This window comes from Rhyacophila brunnea, unplaced genomic scaffold, assembly GCF_057557595.1.
Source record: "Rhyacophila brunnea isolate RB1 unplaced genomic scaffold, BYU_Rbru_1.0 scaffold_15, whole genome shotgun sequence".
Lineage (NCBI taxonomy): Eukaryota > Metazoa > Arthropoda > Insecta > Trichoptera > Rhyacophilidae > Rhyacophila > Rhyacophila brunnea.
The window spans coordinates 18,129,618-18,153,744 of NW_028232806.1; the positions used below are offsets into that span (position 1 = coordinate 18,129,618).

The 24,127-nt window shown below is 31.6% G+C and overlaps 1 protein-coding gene across 1 annotated transcript; it reads right to left on the minus strand.

Moving 5' to 3' along the window:
• Positions 1-9,281: 9,281 nt before the first annotated feature.
• LOC147074985 (facilitated trehalose transporter Tret1-like) lies at positions 9,282-20,310 on the minus strand. The gene is made up of 4 exons (XM_085942864.1): positions 20,182-20,310; positions 15,806-15,989; positions 15,051-15,238; positions 9,282-10,737 (listed from the first exon to the last, which is right to left on the minus strand). The coding sequence occupies exons 3-4, from the start codon at positions 15,216-15,218 to the stop codon at positions 9,679-9,681; spliced, it is 1,227 nt and encodes a 408-aa protein (XP_085798990.1). The 5' UTR covers positions 15,219-15,238; positions 15,806-15,989; positions 20,182-20,310; the 3' UTR covers positions 9,282-9,678.
• Positions 20,311-24,127: the final 3,817 nt, after the last annotated feature.

Below are 24,127 nucleotides of genomic sequence, written 5' to 3' on the forward strand. Positions count from 1 at the left end.
CGATAAAAGTAATAATTAATCTGTTGTAACATTCGTATGTGGTCAACTTTATAATTAGAAAGAAAATAATACTATCGAGTACTTATTTCACCGTTAGGAATATCTATATGGACTCATTGTACATGTCTTCATAATAGCAATTCAATTTTGATTTTTGTACGTTAATTTTCACTAAGCTAAGGATTGCCAGTCACTTTACTAAAAATATGAAAGAATCTCTTTTAGTAAGCAAACTTCAATAAGCCCCCTCTATATTATAATACCTGATATAAATATTTTCATAGAATTGTGGCAAATTTAAAAAAGTTTAATACGTATCGTGTACTCAATTTAAATACTGTCATAGTATTTTATTATTATTTTATATAATATTTTTAGTACGAGATTTTTTAAAATAGAATTTAATTGTATGAAAAAGCGCGTTAAATAAAATAAAAAGTATATTGGATAAACAGTAGGGAGATATCTAAAATACTCGTTCCACTAAAAAAATTATTTTAAATTTTTCTTAGTGAAATATTTTTATTTTTCCACGTGGGTTGAGAAGAGTTTTTTTTTACAATAATTAATTTTTTTTTTATACATTATGTGCGACTATAAAATTTTTAACTTAAATTAATAAAAATAATAACGTAATCAATATATAGGTCTCCGTTTGGTAAATTTTAATATTATATTTTACCAATTTCGACCGGATACAAAAGTATAAATCACGATAGCTAGACTTCACACCATACCTATATTAAGCCACTACATTTTTTCATAATCGTTCTATGCTGAAATCTTAAAGCCTTGCATATTATCACTACAGTATTTAACTACCAACTACTCAGCACAAAGTATATCAAACCAAACGGCATGAAAATAATGTCAGTACACAATAATTAATTAGATACAATAGAATTGAATGTACAACTAATAGCGCAGTAGAAACTCACCGGACTGATCAATGATGTAAGTAAGTAATTCAAACATTTCAAAATCATACATACAGTACATTAAACAATTAACAATACAAATGTAATTATGTAGGTACTAACATCTTTTGCCACTTGATAATTTTTATGTATTTAAATTAATACCTATAAAATTTGTTACACAGAATCTCAAATTATTTAAGTAACAGATATTTTCAAATTTAAAAACGTTTTAATGTGAGCAAAGCCTAGTCCACACCAATGTAGATTCAATGATTTATAAATTTTTGTCATATAAATATCCACAGCTACAAACATTGCCACCAAATTAAATGTATATAGTTTTAACAGTCCACATTGTATAAATGTATACACCTTTTCTACGCCTCACGATATTACTACTAGATTTTTAACGATACACGTTGAATGTAGAGCGAAGCTCTTATTACAATCGCTGTAATACCGATAATTTGTGGTTTAGTATTTCATAATGATTCAAACAGATGTCACGGTGTGTTTAATTTTTTAGAATATGCAAATCAATCGACAGTCGCTAGTAATTTGAGTTTAAAGTCGGACGAGATAACTCGCGAAATTTGTATGAGCAGCCTGTCGATCACAACCTCATAGACCGAGATAACTCGCTGAAGGCATAGAACCTGTTAACAAACACAACATTCCACAAGACCACGCATTGTTGCTATCACCGATGAAACAGTAAAAAAAATCCCCTAATATGGCCACATTCGCTTGTTAGTCAATACATTTGCACATGTTTCACATCCTTGGTGTAATACAAAAAAAAAATGCTCATTTTTGTGAACAGTTTTTATACAACATCTTTTTATTCAAGAAATAATTCACAAGCTTTCAGAATGTAACATACTTTGTATTAAACATACATAATTATTTAAAAACAAAACCTTTAGAAACAATATGACGCCTGACAGAACCGAAAATTATGCCAAGTTCAGTTGTATGAACTACTATCTAATTTCGTCGGAATTAGATAAGATGCAAGTGGACAAATTGGTAAAGCACATTGGCACGAATCCAGTAGATACGGATTCTTGTTCCATCCGGCGTTTGGTACAAAGATCTTTTCCAGTGGTATTATATCTGAGGTGTTTTCAAATTATGTATGTTCAATATTTATTTGCTTACAGACAGATGTAGATTGGTCTGGACTAGGCTTTATCATTACAAAAATTAATATTTGAAATACTCAGTTGAAAATGAAAATCAAGATATTATTTTATACGTAAAGTAAAGGAATTAAAGTCAAATAAGATTATATTATGTAAAACCAGTATTTTTGCAATTGTAAAATTCAGACTGGTTTGCTGTCAATCATTGTGGCATATATTTTTTCCTTCTATAGTCATCAAGACCCTAAAATATAACGCGTGTTATTTGACTAATTCTGTAAAATTTTGCTCAATGAAATATAACCAGTCAAACCATTAATTTAATAATGCCGTAATGAAATATAAATTAGGATACCTAATCAAATAATGCCATCTACATTTTTACAGTGTAATTTTTTTATAAAAGGAGTAAGCCGACTATTCTTTGACATTTTAGGTAGCACTCTCAACACTAATAAAACTCTTTCAATTTCCTACCGACACACAATTCTTATAATGCCATATTATTTCATAGTAAGCAATCAATTTTTACATAAAGAAGATAATAATTATGTAATGATGAATTGACATATCTGAATTAACAGGTATTAAATAATAGTATATTGAATAAATTGCATGTAATATGCATTCAATTATTAGGTATTTAACTCGTTTAAAACCAAAACAAACAATTTCCATAGAAACATGCCTTTATGTCTGTTCTTTACCAGTTAAAATATTTAGCAATTAATAATATTTATTATTATTTGTATGCTGTAAATATTGGAAGTATCCTAACTTTGTATATTCAATCTATTTCATAATCAATGACAATTGTATATTGCAATACGTAATTAAATACTTGTTAATAACAGTTATGTCATTCAAATTTATTTAGTTATTAGAGAAACAAATATTTATATTATTTTGATATAATCCATTCAAATAGCAACAGTATTCAGTATAAAAGCAGTCTACGTAATAATTATTTACAGTAAGTATTACTTACAGATATAAACTTTAGAGTAAGTTCGCATTATTTCGCTTCGCCTAATATTTATATTAAATTCGAAGTAATTGACTAATACACGGGGGATTTCGAACATTAATTGTTTTTTTTTTTACATTCTAGCATAAGACGTTATTGATGCATTTTCGTTTGGGAAAATACAAAAAGCGGTGGTGTGACCTAATCCTAAAATATATCATGGCTGTCCAAGTTTCACAAAAGTTTTAAGCTTTCCCTTTGTCATGTTTATACAAAGTTAAATTATTGAATCCTTGTCAATTGGGAAACAGGGGATTTTGTATTCAGAGAAACGGTAATAACACTTATTCTATTTTACTTTATCGGTAGGTACGTCAAATAAGTAAAGTACATTTTAGGCAGGAGATATATTATCATGCTCTAAATACAAATAATATAATATATAAGTAGGTTCACAGTTGACTTTACTTTATTAGCTGGAAAAGAATAGTATGATCAAATTTTAGTTAAAATACATTCATTACATCATAGTTACGTAGTTTTCTAAATATGATGTGACATTCTAATGGGAGAGTCTGATATTATAATGTGAATATGGGCGTAGGGAGGGGGGGTTGTATTTTTCTAAGAATAAAATATTCCATGAAGATTATAGTGAAATCAATTATTTATTAATGGCTTCAAAAATGTGATATTATTAGACAGGGGGTATAAGATTTTGTGAAGATTGGGGGAGGGGAGTTGAAAGATACTGAAAATCGTGTGACATCACTAATAAACAGCCCCTTATACTTTGTTATGTACCTAAAGTATTTTACATAATACATGTAGATACTATGCACATTTTACGAGTCACAGGTTCATGTTGTTTTTAATATTATAATCTCCACTGGTAATGGTAATTTCTATTTGAATTTTATCATTATTTTGTTAAACATACTCAATGTTTACATATTCTATAAATAAATTTCTTTTAGTAGAAATTTCTTCAGAAGTTCAGATTTAAAAACATAGTATTACAACACTGCATTTTAACATACCTGTCATAGCTGTAATGCATGCTAGGGGCTTGTTTAAATATTGTATTGGTTCGCCTTTTAGATGCGACTCTTTTTCTTCTTCGCAATAAACCAAAAGTTTACTAATAATAATTCGAACATCCATTCCTGATCGTTTTAGACATATTTTTATTATAAAAAACTTCAAATTACGTAAATTGATAGATCCATACACCACGGAAGCGTAAAATTAAATGATTAATTTGGGGGTGTTTCTAATTTGAAAACGGAAGTGCGATTAGCTGTACTGAAGGGAGTTGTTAGTTCACAGTTTTAACACGTAGACAAGAGGTTCTTGTTCGACGGTATGTATGAATTATTAGAAATTAATAATTCGGTTGCTTTGATGAAGTGCAAATATGACAGCGTGAAGCACTTAGTGAGTGCTAGCTTGACTGCTAGTACATTGAGCTTTACAATAATTTGGAAAGCCAATGATGTAGCTATAACATGGTGCATATTTCTAAAGTGTACACGTATCTCTCATATAAATACAGTGGTAGAGTAAAAATTTCTATAATATCATTGGACAGCCATGATATAATATGTGTTGAATTACATAACGCAATAGTAAGTTAATTAGCGTACTTCTTTTCAGTGTGTTTTTTATACTGACATAATTTATAATTACCTATTTATTTAAATTTTATAAGCGAATGAAACCATCACAACCAGACTGGAAATTTTTCTATACATTTAAAAAATTCCTTCAACACTAGTAATTTATAATTCACTATAATAATATTTACACTTTATTATAATATGTTAACTTCCCTAATTTATAGTTCATTCTCAATACGATTTAATGAATAACCTCTAGTATTTCATCTGTTTACAAAGGTATTTTTGATTCTATCACAGCTAATTTTTGTGGATATAAAAATCTATTTACAACAATAAATTCAGTAGTACATACTTACATACAATCGAAACAAACGATAAATATTAATTACATTTACTTATGAATACATTTTTTTACTTAAATTAATAAGGGGATGAATATGCTACACGACACAATTTTTAAAGCATTGTTTTCTTATTGTCAATATAAAGTCGCCATTTAAATCTCTAATGCATTCTTTAAAACGATAAAATAAAAAAAAAACATTTTATGTTGTTACAAAATATAAGTAAGTTATAACCTTCGACAATTTGTAACAAGACAAACTCAATGGTAGTCATATTAATTGAATGGTTAATGATAAGGGGAATTAATTAGATTAAAGTAAATTGTCTATTAATGAAAAAACGAGTGGAGAGGCATTGTGCCTTTGGAGAAATATTGCAGTATTATAGTCAGCGATACATATATTATATTCGCTGAGCTCTCTCTCCTGAAATAAGTAATGTAAAATTCAACATATTACTTAGATAAATCTGCGGGCATATTCTAGCAGTCAGGTTAGCTATTATCGTTAAATATGAAAATACCACCATTGCCACCAACACACAACACTGCCATAGTAATAAAGAATGGGTGTGCACTTGACAAGACACACGTAGTAGACATGCATCGTTCATGTACTACTGACTTAAAACTCATGAGTTATCAGAAGCTGCCCGTAAGTCAGTCATACATAATCTTGTAAATGATACGTTATGATTGACTCATGACATGATGGGTACGATAACAAGCATGTTTGTGGACGAGTTGATGAGGAGGAGAAATTTTTGTTCACAGTTACTTGTTAAACGAATGAGTTAAGGAATTTTACACTTTGTGACTTAAATGACTTAGAATCAGAATGAATCATAAAGTGTGATTGATGCAAAGACTTATGTTCACATTTAAGTGACTCATTTTGCATGATTAATATGAACGTGCTAAACTCTGCTTTGAATGCGAGACTGCTAGAATAAGCCCCCTGAGAGTTTATACAAAATTATGTTTTTAACAAATAAACAAACGGAAAAGAAAATAAGACCATTCAGGAGACTATCCTACCGCAAATCACTATTAGCAATATATACACCGTTTTAATTTCTACGCGTTATAATTACTTTTAATATTACAAGTAGTTGAAGACTGAAGTTTCATATTTTTGGTCAACAAAGCTAAATACGTAATATTACTAATAATTATTTTAACAATACTGACTGTGTCTTATTTACTGTACTCATTTTAATGCAACATTGGTGTATTGGATGCTGTAAATACAATAGTACTTATACGTCTTAAAACGATATTTGAAATTGATACAAAAAGATCATCAGAGATGGTGTCGTGTACACAACATTATTTCAATAAATTATTAAAGAATGTAAAATACTTTGCAGGTTTCTTTGCCATATTTTAATTCTCAAAAAATTGTAGACTAAATGGAGTGGAAGTTTTAGGTATATGAAGGCTGTGACAAGTTTGGGGCCCCCCATTGGACGCTGACTGATTTGCAGGCCCCCTTGCGATAATGTTACCTTTGAGATTAACAGCATTCGCGTATTTAACATACAACAATATTTATGTTTCCAGGATTTTTTTAATGCTTCCTTTGACATTCAGATTGCGAAAAATGTTAACATTTTAGTTCTGTCTTACGAATCGACTGCTGCATCTAGCTTTCTGGAAAACCGCCACTGACTAATAATGGTAAATAAAAATTTAGTAATAGTCGTGGGTTATTAATAGACTACAATTTTTAAAGGTTTAAGCTTATTTTCAATAGGTACTAAGTATAATATCTTCAAAAAAAATTTCAGTAGTGATTTTAGTTACATGAAGTACTGACAAGATTGTAAATATCCATGAGACATTAACAGGTGTGGAGGCCCCCTTCTAAAAAAATAAATAAAGCACCATCGAGTGTTAAAATACAGCAATAGTCAGATTTTTATGCTTTGAGTGATTTTTACAATCAGATTGTGAAAGCAAGGATTCTGTTAATGTTGGTACTTTCTGACGAAGCGACTGCTTTTTTATACTTCATATAAAACTGCCACTGGAAGTATTATAAATAAAATAAACTTGATATATCTTTTGTAGGTACAATAAATACATTTTATTATTATTATTTTCTTTAATCTTTTGATTAGGCATTTAAATATTATGTAAGTATGCATTTTAGATACTGGAGAAAAGAATTAAGTTGTATATTACAATTAACAACAAAAGAATTCAAATAATATTTTTTGATATGGAGGACGGACATCACTAAAAATTTGCCTAAAGCATCACAAAAACAAATAATATCTGGCAATAAAATAATAATTGATAGATCAAAAAAAAAATGTTGTCAGTACCTATTTAATCATTTTTTCCAGAAATCCTAGATAAAATAGGTAAATATTATTTGTAATGGGTAAATAATATATTATAAATTATTGTAACTCGATTCTAATGTCTATTAAATTTATTATTCATAGACAAATTTGTATAATATTTTAAGAATATACCTATTGATTGAGCTGATAATAAAATGTAGTATTTTATAATTTGTGTTTACTTCAAGTATTTTCTATTTATTTTAACCATAAGCATATACTTAGTACCCGATGATTCAATTGCTAATGGTTAATATTTTGTATAGAAGGTTCCAATGAGTGTCTAAGATGTCTTCATTATAACTAAACGAGGTAATAAGAACCAAAACAACACATCCATTAAATTAAACGAACTGTTATAAAGTGATAATAAAACCGATTTACTTAAAATTTATTCAATGGAATGTAAGAATATAGTTTTATTTTGTGAGTCTATAACAACGAAACCATACTATAATAAAATTAGTTATATTTTTAACATTATAATGCATCTTAAGCATCATCATTTGATTATGACTGGGAATGGAACGTATTGGCAACTTAAGGTAAGTGGAGGCCCAAGGTGGTGACTGGTTTCAAGGCCCCATACGATGAGCATTTAGTAAAACAAAATCAAAATACCTTGGTACTATTATTTAAAATTTTCAGTTTTAATGTATTTAATTTTGACTGTGTAATTATTTATTTATATTCTATACTTATAGATACTGTTTATAGACAGGTTTGGAGGCACTCTATTGACATATAGCCTGTGTGAATAAGTTTTAAATACAGGAAGTAATAGCGGCTTAAGCACATGCTTATAATGTCGTGGGTTCCAGGTTTGAATTCTGTGTGGAAAATACATATAGTTATTGTTTTTCAATTGGTGTTTGGAGTCAGAGTATGAACCTAATAGGTTGAGCAAGTGACTAGATGGAACTATAATAGCGGTATAATAATATCAGGTATATATTGTGAACATCCAGAAAAATAAATACATAATGTACCTATATATACTGATAACTACAGCTTGACGTGCGGTAGTTTGGCGAATTAATATTTTGCAATATACTGACAATACTCACATGCGACACTAGCGCCAAAGCCGAGCCTCGAGTTATTTGTAGTAGGTTTACATGATATTAAAAAATGTGGTTGAGTATATTTTGATTCTTATTACCTTTTTTATATAGAATTCCAAAAGAATAAAAATGATAAAGATAGTGGTAAACTCTTTAAATAATAACCGTTTACAATAATATAATATATATTGAGTTTCTTTATTAGGTATTGAAAGAAGAACGTCGCTTAATAAACCATTTATTTTTATGTTTATATAAAATACATTAATATATCCCTCTAAATAATGGATCTAAGTTGTATGAATAGATTAATGGATTATTATGAAATAATTTTATAAAAAATTTGGTGTCATTCTCTACTCTGATGTCAATCAATAATACATAGTCGCTGATAACAATAATAATAATAAATATTACTAATATTAGGGGGGGGGGGAGATAATACCTACAACTTGGCATTATTTATAATATATCTACTTACTATGCATTAGTAATATGAAACTAATACAAGCGTCATTCGTAGGTATATTAATTATAATTATGTATTTATAATATTGTAGAAATATTTATTTATGACTAGGTAGATAGTATTTTCTTATAAAATGAGCAAGCATTTTTGTTTTATTGTCAATATTCTAGTCATCGTTTGCACAACAGGGGTGCGATATTTTTTCAAAGAAATATCTGGTCAATGAAACATTACGTCTTAATTTTTTTTCATACATTCAATGATAATTTTCTGGCTAGGTTATTTTAATATTGTATAGGAATACTTGAACATAATTTATTATCCTATGGAAGAAACATTTTTAATGTATGGGATTGAACGCTGGGTAAGTAATACTATGCCTCAAATAGGCACATAACTTAAAATAATATTACATTATATTGAAGGCAGACACAGTAATTATACTTAATCACTGTTGAATATTAGAAACGAATAAAGAAGTATTTTTATAATATAACTTATCGTTTTAGCCTGATAGACATCATAAATCTGAAAATGATTACCTTTTATCTTTCACATCAATCAAAGTAAGGATTTAGTCGAAAAGGGCAATAAAAATTAATGGTATTGATTTTATACTACCGGCTCAATTAAACTAGCTTTATTCTGAGGATTGATATACACCAGTTACGAAATGCGGTCAATACTGACATGGAAAAGACGACCGTTGTCGTACGGTCGCGTTTCACTGCTAGATATCGAAAGAGGAAGAGTGTTATACAATATTGTGGAAAGGTAGAGTAAGATAATTGAAAAATCTACCGCTGTATAGTAAAATTCTGCACGGCTTTCGGATTCATTTCATCGAGATCTCTCCCTTTAGTCTCTGGCACAAACAATACAACAAAACAAAGACCGCCGACCGATATCATAGCGTAAAGCCAGAAGGCCCCATGCAGTCCAAGCATTTGCTGAAAGTCAACATAAGTCTTAACTCCGATAAAAGCACAGAGATAACTAAATGCCGTAGCTAGAGCACTGCCCGATCCACGGAATTCTAAAGGAAATAATTCGCCTATCAACAACCAAGATATTGGACTCATGCCCAATGAGAAGGCTATAGTGAAAACAAGAACGCAGAGCAGAGGTATCCAGTCGTTCTGTCCAGCAGCTTGGTTCAACAAAATACTCTGCAATTTTTGATGATTTTTATGGACCTCTTCGTAGTAGACATAGCTACCGAAGCTGGCTAATGCCATGGACATAAAAACGGAACTAGCAATTAGTAAAGGTAATCGACCGACGGTGTCGATTAGTAAACCTGAGAGACAGGACGCAAGAAGTTGAACAAAGCTTACAGCAATTGCTCCTCCGTGAGGATTCATACCTCCAAAAGTCTTCTTGAAGATAGGCACTGCATAAAAATTGAACGCCTGTGCTCCTGATAATCTTTGAAATAGCATAAGGCCGCAAGTTATAAGTACTGGTCCACCTATTCTAGCTGTCAGTAAAGCGTTGAACGCTGTGCTACCAGCTGTTTGCAGATTCTGATTATTAAAACTCTTCGTTGCATGTACGTTGGCTCTTATTGTAGCTAGCTCTTGGCCTATGTCCGATCCTGGACCTCGTAACCAAACCAAGGATTTGTAGGCTTCGTCTTCTTTGCCACACAGGACCAGGTAACTCGGCGTCTCCGGTATATATATCATGGTGCAAAATAGGATTATGGGAGCGATGGAAATGAACATGGCTAGCTGCTGCCAGTCCAGATACGCTCCCACTATGAAAGACATTAGTACGCCGAGGTGGCCAACTATTTTTAACACGGCGTTTAGGCAGCCTCTAATATCCGGCACGGCTATTTCACTCACGTAAACCTGTTGAAAAAAATAATAATATTAGAAACTGCATGACAAAACCCTCTAAGTGGGTCCACATTTTTTATTATAATATAAACTCAACTAGCGACAACATAAATTAAAACAGCACTACTACAGAACAAGACAACTGGTTGACGGGCATCTGGGAGCTGCACATATGAATGAAATACATAATATAGACAAGCAAGTCTAATACAAAATGTCTACGGTCAATGTTAAGGCAAAGACTCTACCATAAATAACGCTTTCTTTAAGGTTAAGATTTGCATTGTGGCGCTAAGATGTGTGTTGCCCAGTTCCATTCCATTTGCACAATCCAGCAGACATCATGCAGAATGAGGATTTTTGACGAATAGTTAGCAGTGTCTTGCGATCCATATATGCTTTAGACACGAAGCATCCTCATAAATATATAATGACATATGTTTTTGCAAATGGGTAGGTGTAAAACTTACACATTGCTTCAAGATTCAATTAGTTATAATCCCGGAGTATACCTAGTAGGTAACTATAATTATATTTTTCAAAGACTATCCCTTGACAACCTAATAATATTCTTTAGCTGTTATGTTATTGATTCTTCCTTCTGTGGTAGAGAGTATAACAAAATGAATATCCAAAAAAACGCGTAAATTATATAAATTTTCCATTTATGTTTTGAATAAATGCAAACTACGTTCATTATACAAAAAATATTTTCCACGATAAGAAATTGTAAAGAAAATTAATGCAGAATCTTCATTAAGTATTTTAGGCACTCTTTAAACTGAAGATGTGCACAAAGATTTCGCAGGGATTCTTGTTACAAAACTAATTTCTAAAACACAAATTTAATATTCATTGGTTAAGTAATATATATTTTCGGGAAATTTCCATTGAATCTCATTAAATATTCTAAAACTATTAATAGGTCAAATGGAAAAAAGTTTAACCTGATTTGGTTGTATCATTATTCTGAATCGGGATCAGCATATTATTATTACTAACATATTAACAGAATACAAGCATTTTCTATTTAACTTTGAAATATATTGATAAGACAATGAAAAAAAGTAGACATACTTTTAACAAAAATAAAACGCGGAAGAAAATTCTGTGAAACAAGGTAAAAGTAAAAGTGAAAGAATTCAGAGAGAAAATGAAAGTTTTGGAACTGCCGACCTTTTCAACTTTTGGCGCTCGGTATTTTTAAGTAGGTATAAAAAATTAACATATTTTTGTGTTTAGTTCTTTCTGCACTTGTTGGCAGAAATGTTTAATTTGAACTTATAATTTTTTGTACCCACTAAATCTTGACTTTTTAATAAGAAAGAGCTCAGAAAATCTTTAGCCACGCAATATTTAAAGATTGAACATTTTTTTTATAATATTACAGTGTATCCACTAAGGTACCTCCATTATTATATTCATAACATAGAAAATAATATCATTATTAAAATAATAATCATAATGTATCTTTCGTGACCAACGTTAAAGTTGGGATGAAAACTGATGTATTTTTACGGAATTATTTTTAATGTTTATTTATTGATATATCATCTTGCACGGTTGGTTGTACATCAGAAAAAAAATTATAGAGTTTTCATATTATGTAACGATACAAACAGTTAAAAAATCATAATAGCCAGACAAAAATAAAACGGTAGACGTGAGTCTTCTCTGATCCACTCCCAGAACAACCAGTCGTTTGGATAATATTGTTTGATCTTGTCAATGTGTGTAATATAAGATTTCAATTATTACACCATTATTTTGGGGGGGGGGGAGGTAGCAAGTACAATCTATTTTATAATAACTTATCTTATATGATGTTGTCTTATTTCTCTAAAAAATTAACATACCTAATAAATTATCCACGTGGTTAATTAAATGTATCGAACATCTCGAGTTGAAACATTATCTCATATCATGGTACTCTGGAAGAAAATTTGATAAATAGAGGGATGATTTCACTACCTCACATCTATACAAAAAAATTATTCTATTTATTACGTATAATGTAGGTATATGAATTAGACCGCGTTATACATTAATTATTTTAGAGTGAATATACATAATATTTACCAATATATAAATCTTGATAGTAAATTATTTAAAATTTATGAAAATAAATACGTAATGGTATGTATATGTATAACAAATGTTAGTAAGTATGTGAAACGATTTAGTTTGAGGTTATGATTGAGAACTCTCGAGAAATTGTTTTTCCGAAATTTTGAGAAGTTTCATTTCTCGAGAAATAATCAATGAGATTCTCGAGAAATCTTCATTAGGCTAAGCTGCGACTGCAATTTAAATAAAACGGATATGGAATTTCTCAATAAAATTTAATTTTCGGTAAAAAAAATGCCTTGACTTTCATTTTGCACGGAATTCTTTAAATTTCCTTGTTATTTGTTTTTGTCGAAATAGCTAAAAAACGTTTGTAGTTTCAATATGAGCGAAATTACTCAAAAAATTTGACGGTAAAAAAATTGCCGGAAGATCTAACTTTTTTTAAATCAGCAAGAATGAGTACATAATTTCGTATTAATAACGATTTCTCGAGGAAACAAAAAACCAATCCCGAAGAAACAAAATATTCTTGATTACGAAAATTCTCGAGTCCCGAGAAATGAAAATGTTGATATATCACAAGCAATTATATAATTTGGATGTTTTTAAAGATCGGTGGCGGTTCTATGTAGCAGAGTCGTGGACCACTTTCGAAACAATCTTGTATTTTTTATTATACATGTACTTAATGATTTTATTGCAAAGTTTTTAAGCGCCTGTGAAAAATAATAATATATAACTTCTTAAAATGTTCATATTTGATAAGATAAGCGGAAAACAGAAAACCGCCACTGTCAAAAATGATATTTTGTTTTATTATTAATAAAGTTTTAGTCGCATCAAATTTGGGATCACGCTGTAGATTATGGTATGTATCTTTTAAAACAAAGAATGTTTCATAAATTTCGTCCCATTATTTTTTACTGTAGGCACTTCCCTACATTACGCGCTTTGTTGTAGGTACCTATGAAGGCAAGTTGCCTTTTCAATTGAAAATATTACTTAGTAAGAAATTTCACTTTCTTGAATACACTTTAGAGAGTTTCCACACCAAATTTGTATTTAAAATTTTTCGCTTAACGAGCCATTTTTTAGCAACAGAAAATAGAACAAATTTACAGCAACCTATTTGACATGCATTATGAGTTCAAAAATAATGCTAATGACTCCTTTACTTGAGGATTTATAACGTCACATTTTTATTAAAACCTCGTATGTATTTTTGAGAAGAATGTTGAGGGGAAGGGAAAAACAGCTACAGTAATAAAAACAATTTATTTTAAACACCTCTCAAATCGATGAATCTGCAAACGCTGGTTGTGAAATACGAGGTTTTATTCCATGTTTGAAACCACGAGACCGAGTCTAGAGACCGAGGTTTTGATATAATTTAAAATGTTTTATTATTTAAATTTTGTAGAACAAACTTAATTTTTACATAATATCGGACTTGGTCTTAATAGTAAGATGACGATAATTACTATCTGAGGCTTTATCCGACTGAATTTATTTTATATGCCTACTGTATGTAATCTAAATGCTAGAATATAATATTACTTACTTATCCGTATTTGGTAACTACATTTTTTGACTTATTGGTACGCGGTTTAAATCTCTGATATTTCTAATAGTATTGATGATCTAATTATCCTATTTTTTGTACTTATAACAATTGTTAAAATTCTCACAAATTTCTCTCCCCCCCCCCCCTCCGTGTCATGATGTAAACGTATTGAACGTATAAGTTGTGAAGTTCACTGAATGTAAAATAAATCGATTTAAATTTGGGTTTTCTGAAAATGTACATTTCTTTTCATGGTGATTAATAAAAATACTATGCCCAGTAGCGTGCTTTGCAAAGGGAAAAGGGGGGCAGATTGTATAACTATAAATCTTCACCTGTCACATTTCAAGTTGCTCATTGTATTTACTGACATATTATTTTTGATTTGTATTATAATAATTTTGTCTATTAAAATAATGTCTGACAGTTTTCATTATATTATATTATGTAAACGTCAAATTTGCGTCATGTCAAAAGCAATAGAGGGTATGCCACATGTAGGCCTACTCGGAAGCTGACAGCTGATTCGGATATTAGCATGTTCTCGAAAATCTTCGACCCAACGTCACCGATCAGTGAAAGAAAGAGTTATGGATTATTCTATTTGATCATGGTAGACGGTCGGCGTGAGAATCTGCCAATGCAACACTCCTGCCAATCCCGAGAAATAATATTCGATATAAATACTAACCTGCGATGCCATGGAGACGATCGAACAACAGAAACCTCCCATGAAGGAAGTGAAGAACATCATCTCGATGGAGGTCGCAAAGACGGTGAGGATCCAAGAGAGGCTGAACGGCAGTGACATCACCAACAACACCTTTCTTCTCCCATGCCGCATCGCTACTCCACCCATCACTCCACCGAAGAGAGCACCTGGTGATATAATATATACATAGGTGCGTCAGAACAGACTGAACGATTGTTCGGTTGCTATACTTGATGATATTCATGAAGATAAATATAGATAACTAACTAAACTATTCAACATTATTATCATTGAGCTCCAAAATCAATAAAAATGTATAAATTTGAGAGTTAATTATCTCGAGATATAAATTAATTGTCAGGCGTGACGGTTTTTAACGCGTATCTAGACATTCTTAAAACTTGATTATAGCAATATTGAGGACGACAATTAATCTTGAGATGCGGCTATTTGAAAAACTAATATGTACTAACACTGCTACACCTAGCATCACCACGCTGCGTGCCAAGTTCGATTATACGCCCGCTATATATTTACAAGTAATTATTTTCTCTTCTGGCTACATGACCAAACAACTGAAGAATTCTTTTGAAATATATTTTAGACGTTCCGTCTTTCACTTTTATTTCTTTCAGAACTTAACACTTATCCCCATTTATTATAATACTTATTGTCATTTGTACACTATTGTGGAACGATTGAAAAATAGTAAAAAGTTAATTTGTAATCCGTACCAAGTAAGGAGAGACTGGCAACCCAGGAAGCTTCTTGGTCTGTTACAGGAATCTCGAGTTGGGCGCTCGAGTTATACGGCTTCCGAAGGTTAAGCTGCTGCAGCGAAGCGATCGCTGGTGAGCTGTATCCTTTGCCAAGACCTCCTGCGAATGGAGCTAGAGATACTGCCAATGATGCCACGACCTGGAATAAATACAAAAACCATCGCATCATCAGATCGAGCCATACTTATAATTTCAGAAACGCTAATTGAAGCTGAAAACAGATTTTGCACGTGGTACCTACATTTTCCAGTTTATACATAATATCTTCTCTGACATTATTTTTTAAATGTATAAGTAATTAAATGTAAATTATCATTTTGTCTCATAATCGGTTCTACAAAGTGGATAGGATTTTTACGTGAGATTGTTGTTAGCTAACCGTCCAACTCAGTGAGTTATTTCTCTGAATCAAACACATATTGGAAAAACAATACTGTACTACCGTGCATATACTTTTATACTATGAAGATGTATATACACAACACATGAATATCGTAATTGAACGCCAAAATGAATGGAACGCACGATTGATATATAATTAATTTATACCAACGAATTAGTTACATATAGGTATCTATATATTTTTTTTTCTATTTACACAATGTTACGTTGTGAAGTTCAGGTAACGTGTATGTAGCAGCACCTCTTGATAGTTAAATATACATGGTACTGCTAGACCAAGACTTGATGTCACAGAACTTTTCCGCTATAATTTTTATGTCATTCCCCCCCGCCCTCGACCATATCCGATCCTAATAAGATTATATGAGCCTCCACAGAGTGGAGGTTTGTATTAACAGATTTTGTTTTTACGAGAAATGGATGTCAGCCACTTGCTCAACCTAATAGGTCCATACTCTGATTCATACACAAATTGAAAATTAATATGTGTACTTGCCAGACCCAGGATTCGAACCTGGGACCCTTGTGGGGGCCATGGTTTTAATATAAATTAGTATAAGTAAGTATAGTTTATGAAGTACCTACCTATTATCAATTACCTATCCCTCGAATTGAAATCATATCGGATTTCCAGTCATTCCCCGAAAAGTAGGTATCATAAGCTAAGTGCCACAGTATGTATATTGTATATACCGAGTAATTCTCTCAATGAAAAAAAAACAAAAGTCGTGCGCACGAGAGATTGTAGGGGGGGCTGCGATTCGCAATCAAAAAGTTCGGACGGGGAACATTGCGCCGCGATGCGCGAACAGGCGCCGTTTATCATTCTGTCACTCTCACTGCCACTGGCGAGGAGGAAGAAAACCGAACCAATACGATCTGGAACGGAAGCTGGCGCCGCTTTTGCATGCTTTTTACGCAAAACTTTCGTTTTTTCCCCTTTATTTTTTTTCATTCCGCGCCATTGAAAAGGAAACATTCCGGTGCAGTGGTGTAACCGGGAGAACGGAGGGAAGGGGTCGCCTTTGTCATTCTCCTCAGTGTTGCCAACTGTCTTTGATATAAAACACCATAAATATGCAGCGGCGATTTTATTTGACGTTATCGATTTATTAGAAGATTTAAACGGGTCCGGAAGCAGTTCAACCCAGTAGTTATACCACACTTTTAAATGGATGCGTATTTTACACAAATTTAGTATACATATTTCAAGCATAACAAAATTTCTGCAACTAACGTCAATGGCATATAACATATAACTGTAACAACTGTCATATAACGGGTCTGGAAAATACACATATTTTTTAAATTTATGTTTGAAGTCAGAGTATAGACCTAATAGTTTGAGCATGTAGCCAACATCAATTTGTCGTAAAAACTAAAAATCTGTCGACCTCTACTGTGTGGAGGCCAATATTATTGTCTTATTAGGATCGGACATGGTATAAAAAAATTCGGTAGTTAGAGTTTATGGGTTTTATTTTATTACTCGAAATCAATCAGTGCATCGGGCCTCCAAGTCATTAAATTTACTACTATCTATAAGGTAAAAAAATAAACTAAGTATTTTTTTTAAGAAAAAAGAGGCCTAGCTTTTCTAAAAATGACAAAGATCAGCATTTTAAAAAATAATTTGTAATAATGTAGATGAATTTATTATTTCGTAAAGAACATCAGGATAATTATTCAGAATAATGCAAAGGGTAACGTTGGCACAAAGGTAGAAAGTGATTCTCTTGGCTGCGTGTCTATGGTGATGATGATCTAATTTAACTGAGCCAAAATATGGAAAAAGACTAATCTGGATTTATTTATTTTAAAATAACAATTAATTAGATCTCATATCTCATCAATATCAAGATCTCATATCTCATCAATAACACTAACTTAGATTCCCCTCTCCTCCCATCGTCACAAAATCTTTTACTTCCTATCTATACTACGTCAGTTTTTGAACCGATTGAAACCGAACCGAAAAACGATTGATTAAAGTAAAATGTTCCGTTTATATTTCGGCGGTTATATTAAGACCCTCCCCCACCCATTAGAGCTTCACGTCATATATGGATGATCCATATTGAACGAAAATTGAAAAAAATATTTCATATTTTTAAATATTATTTTCTAAAATAATAAAAATCTTGATTCATACATTCACCCTCTCCGTATCAGTTCCCCGTCGCGCCGCTGCCGTAAAGTTTGTTCTTACGAGATAAGCCGGAGGTTTTTCAGGAAACGTGTACCTCCGGTGTTTGGAGAAGTAAAATAGTAAGTTGAATATTCATGAACGGATAAAGTAGATTTTTTCGCAACAGCGCATCCTGCCTGCTATGTGACTGGATTAAAACCAAATGAACAGCCTTCCTTGCACAACGACCAAAGGGATTACAGATTTAATTACAATACTTTGTCAACTTAAAGAAGAATATTATGATTAAAAAGAATGACACTGAAGTTAGAATTCTTCATTAATATATAATTATTTATAATTAGAGTGACATCTAGTTAAGATGCCTCAAAGGTTATTTTAATTGGATTATAATAAATTGGAACTAGATTCTTTTATAACTTTACGTCATAACTTTTTATATGTTCCCCCTTAACGAGTATATTACAGGACACTACGTTTGGTGTGAAGCATATTTTTTATCACTAGGAATGTCTTAGGAGCAGTTATCCAAGGCTAAGTTCGTCATAAATAATTTTTACGCGTAAAAGTGCTGGCTGTCTTGCCAATCTAATTCTTCAAGAGTAAGTGATGTTATAATTGCTTGGTACTATTTGATAGGTCGTGAAAATCGGTTAACCTCAAATTAGGTCTCGGTGTAGTTCGTTGTTTTACCGGCAGATTCGCTACTATCATTCTACTGCGCAGGCGCAGATATTGCACGATAGTATTGCGAACGGAGTATTAGATTACTAGCGCCAATGGGAGAGAGGACCATATAGAAACAGAATTAAAATAAAATTGTAATGGATTACAAAAGCGAACACGAAACTATCGAAAAGTTAAGTGAAGAGATCTTCGCGTTGGCAATATGATGCCATAAATATTCTAAATGCAACAAAATTGGTCTTTGTAGCGACCTAATCGGATGATCCGATGGGTCCAATATCTGGTTTAACTGACTTGAGCATCTCATTCCTTTTCGTACACATTTTAGGATATTCCCAAAGGACGTGCTTTGCATCCGGTATTTCTCCGCCACATGGCAGTCTACGCTCTACGGAAACATTTTAAGGGTATTTTTAAAATAAATACGAAACCTAAATTGAGACGTTAATTTAATATTGTTGAAATTCGTAGGGTCAAACTGGCATGAAGTGCATTTAATAGTGTTTTCAAACGAAACACATTTCAGTCACATACGCTTTCCAGACGATATTGCTGTTTCGCAAAAAAAAAATACTCAAAGAAAATGGTACAAAACTTAAATCAAATACAATTAAAATTTAATATAATTCAAAACCGGTATCTCAATATTTTTCGATACCGAAATACCGGTTTTAAAAATCAGACAATACCGTTGTATTATTTATTGAAAGTGAAAACAAAATGTATTAATTAACATAAAAGATTTAATAGGACAAACATCAGCATCGCTACGAGTACCGATATTAATACCGGTATTCAATGGGAAATGCCGTAATACCGATATTAGTATTTTCAGTCAGTATTGCAATCCCTAGATATAGTATTTTTTTTTAACATATTATTAAATCGATTGAACATGTTTTTTAATGTACCTATAAGTCGATGAATAATTTTATTGACAACGAAAATGAGCAATTCTACCTACCATCATAATTATATGCATTTTTTTTAGTGCGAAATAGATGTTAGCCACTTGCTAAACATATGAGGTCCATAATCTATTGAATAATAATTAAACTAATCTCTATTAAAAGCCCAACGAAAAAGATGTTACCTGTGACAAATACTTCTTCTTCGTCAACCCAGTCAAGAATCCTCCCGGAGGTGGCACCTTGGGCGGCAGTCTCCCAGCTGTGTAGGTCTGCTGAACAAACTTTCCAGCCCCAACACAATGGCCGTTAGGAATCACAACAGCAGCTCCATTCCTCAAACCCGGAGCCCTGTTCACCTTACCATCGTCAACCTGACTCAACGCAACTTCCAACTCTCTCACAAGTCCCGATTTGCCACCGACAACATTATTTCTTTCTTCACAGCCGCTTACTTCAGAAAATGTCACGTTTTTCTTGACTTCATATTCTGCTCTTCTCAGAGGCCTATTTTCAGCGTATCTCACTTGGTTATATTCGTATGCAACTAATTTTGTTGTCTGTCTTTTACCAGTATCTTGGTGCACTACGTGATCGAAGAATTCTGAGTGTCTCACAGGCCATCTATCTTGTTTAATTCCGTTTATTGTCTTTCCACTCTGATACGAATCAACACTTTTGTGTCTCAATGGTATATTATTTCCCATCTGTGACGCCACGGCGGCATTGACGTAATACCTAGAAGATACACTATTATTATTGCCATACACTTTAGTGTTCTCAAAACGTCGCTCATTACTCAGTCTATCTTGTAAACTTAAAATATATTCTCTACGATAATCTCGTGGAGGTCTTCTTCGTTCATAGCTAAGATCATTAAATAGCTCATCTTCTTTGGGTCTAAAATTTGATCTCACCGGTGCTACAAGGTGGCTGTTTCTTGAATATGAACTTGACCCGGTATTAGCACTCCAGCTTTTGGGTAATGTAGAATATTTCGTACCAATACCATTACCCAACGTGAGATACTGAGGCTTGATAGCTTTATATGGCGACGAATAGTCGTGTTTATTTTTAAAGTCTCCATTCCACGTTGATCTCGCGTAAATATCTTCATAAACGAATCCGTTTTTTCTGATAAACGGTAATTTCTGACTGTCCAATCGCGTTCTGTGATCCGTGAATATGTCATAGTTTAATTTGTCTTCGCTATATCTGTAGGTTCGATCGTATTTTAAATACTGAGCTGTAGTTAGTGCGCCCCGATCCGGCGACATATTGTGGACAAGTGGGGGTCTTTCCGGTCTACCGCGGCCGGAAGTCCGTGCATCGATAGGAAGAACGGACGTCCTGTAGTGTTGTGACATATCTGCCGCGAGCTCTCGCCTGTGTGGATGGCCGTTGGTTTGAACGCGTTTGTGTTTTTCATCCCTGATGGTGATTTGCAGATTAATCGTCGTGGTGTAATTATTGTCGTTTCAGTCCTGTAACAAAAATAGAAAACTTATTTTAATATTTATATATATTAAATATTGTTCAAGACATTTCAAAGGAAAATAAGAAATATGTCACTTTTTTCTTTAGAAAAAACACCAATGGATGCGGTTTCGAGTCCCGCCCGGCGACGTATTTTTTCTTATAAGTATGATTTTGAGGTTTTTCAAATTATGGGTTTCACTAAAGAATATTACATTCTCAAATCTTGTGAATTATTCGTTGATTAAAAAAATAGTTTACATGATATTATTGTACCTACACGAAACCAACCACGGTCTGGTAAATAATTTTCACGGCTGGGTAAGTACCACATGAGAAACTCTCAGAAATATATCTACCTGCTTTACCGATCTGGTTGATATTTGAATTGACATCTTTAACTTTACAGACAATTATTTATTAATCGCTATATTCATTAAATTACGAATCCTTCTTACGAATAATTGATAATAACTACAACGTCTGAGATGTTTCAAATTTCGTCAAGAAATAGCTTACAACTTTGTAATTATGCCTCTAATGTTCTTCAAAAATATGTATTTGCACATATATACGTTTAAATATTATAAATATTAAGCAAAATGTTTTGTTTTACTTTAATACTGTAATACTTTGTTAACAGCCGGTTTTTATGAGCACATCTAACTGATATTTTTTACTCAGAATAAGATTTTATTGAGATAACTGATTTGGCATCTAATACTTTCAAATGTAAAATACTGATATAGGCACACACCAGACAGTAACATAGACTGATTGGGCATCTTTTATAAAAAAAATAGACCTACATCACAATACTTTATGTCAACTGATAAAATATTCCATTTGATTCCGCGAAAGGAGGTTTTTGGAAAATATAAATATTTTTACACGTGTTTTTCAAATGGAAAAAGATTTACAAAAGAAGAAAATATTTCCCAATCTGCTGTGTTTTTCAGCGAAATTTATTATCTTCTTATATAAAGAGGAAATTTCAAAACATTTTCTAACTTATTTTACGAACGTAAATATTTATTCCGTGTAATTGAAAAGCAACACAGGAATGCTTTATAAATAACATGAAATATTTGTGAGTGGTGGTATTTTTGGGAAAATATTTACGCAAAATACCTAAATCAATATTTTAAATGGTTATGTAAATTCAACACCAACCTTATCTTAAATAATAATAACGAAAATAAATAATCAGTTTCCATATAAACATGCTTTCTAAAATATATAAAGGTATAAAAATAATTTTCGGTAGGTCCACTCTGTAGATTTATGTATCATTTTTTTTTTACAAATCTCAGCGTAATAGTATAAGCTTATTTTTTTTTATAAAACTAAACTTTAGCTGTTACACTAAGTAACTGTGAAAAACGTACTTCCCGCGCAAATACCACATTTGTCTGACATTTTCACTTCGATATAATAATAACCATCATAGGAAAATTTCCAAAAGACATCACATCGTTTTAAAGATTTAAAGACAGCCAAAATAATTTTAGCATTTGCCAATAATCAATATTTGCTCTTTCACGACTTTGTACCTATCTGCCATAAAATTATATTATCTAAGATGATCTTTTTTAAATTGGCACGAAGTCGATTCTTCTTCTTCCGACCGTGTCCGATCCTAATAAGATCATATGGGCCTCCACAGAGTGATATATGTTAGCCACTTGCTCAACCTATTAGGTCAATACTCTGACTGATACACAAATTGGAACCTGGGTCCTAAGAAGTCGATTACGAATATTTAATACTACCTACTTATTTTAAAATTATGAAAAATATAGGAAACCGTTTAGAAAATTACAGAGATTATATACCTGATATTCTAGACACAATATATATGAAAAAAATATGTTATGCAATCGTAATATTAAGTCATTAGTTTCATATTTAACAATTTTGAATATTTTCTATCTGACAGATAGAAAAGGTCAGCATAATAATTATATCAAACAAATATGTAATTGAAATATTATTAACTAGTATTATGTGGTCTTTAATGTACCTACTAACCAATAATTTAAAATGTATTTTTCTTTTCGATAATATAAAATAAATGAAAATCATTAGTACCTAATGGATATGCCATATATTAATTTATTTACTGAGTCTGTGAATTTATTCATAATTATGCAACCAAAATTGCGTCCAGAGAGATTTGTGATTTCTATTGAACATTGTGAATATTATTTAAAATTAATATTATGTAATTGGTATCTATGGCTTCCAATTGCAAATTATTAAATTAAACTTTGAATTGGTATTCAGCACCATAAAATACACATTTAAACTAAAAATTATACAAATCACAAAAAAATAAATTTTGGCCACCATTTTGATATTTTATAGGTTTCCAACACCCAGAATGGCGATTATGTGTCGTTTTATAATGACACGAATCCCGGGTCTGGCAAAAAAATACATATTGTTTTCAATGTATGTTCGGACCCAGAGTATAGAATATCTAATATATAGATATAACATGGTTAAAAATGCAACATGTTAAGTTTAATTTTAAATTAGTATTCTGCACCATACAAGATATTTTCAAATTGAAAATTAATCAAATCAGATACCAATTACAAAAAAATGATTTTTCCCTACCATTTGAGAATTTAGGGGCTCCTGGGTAGGGAA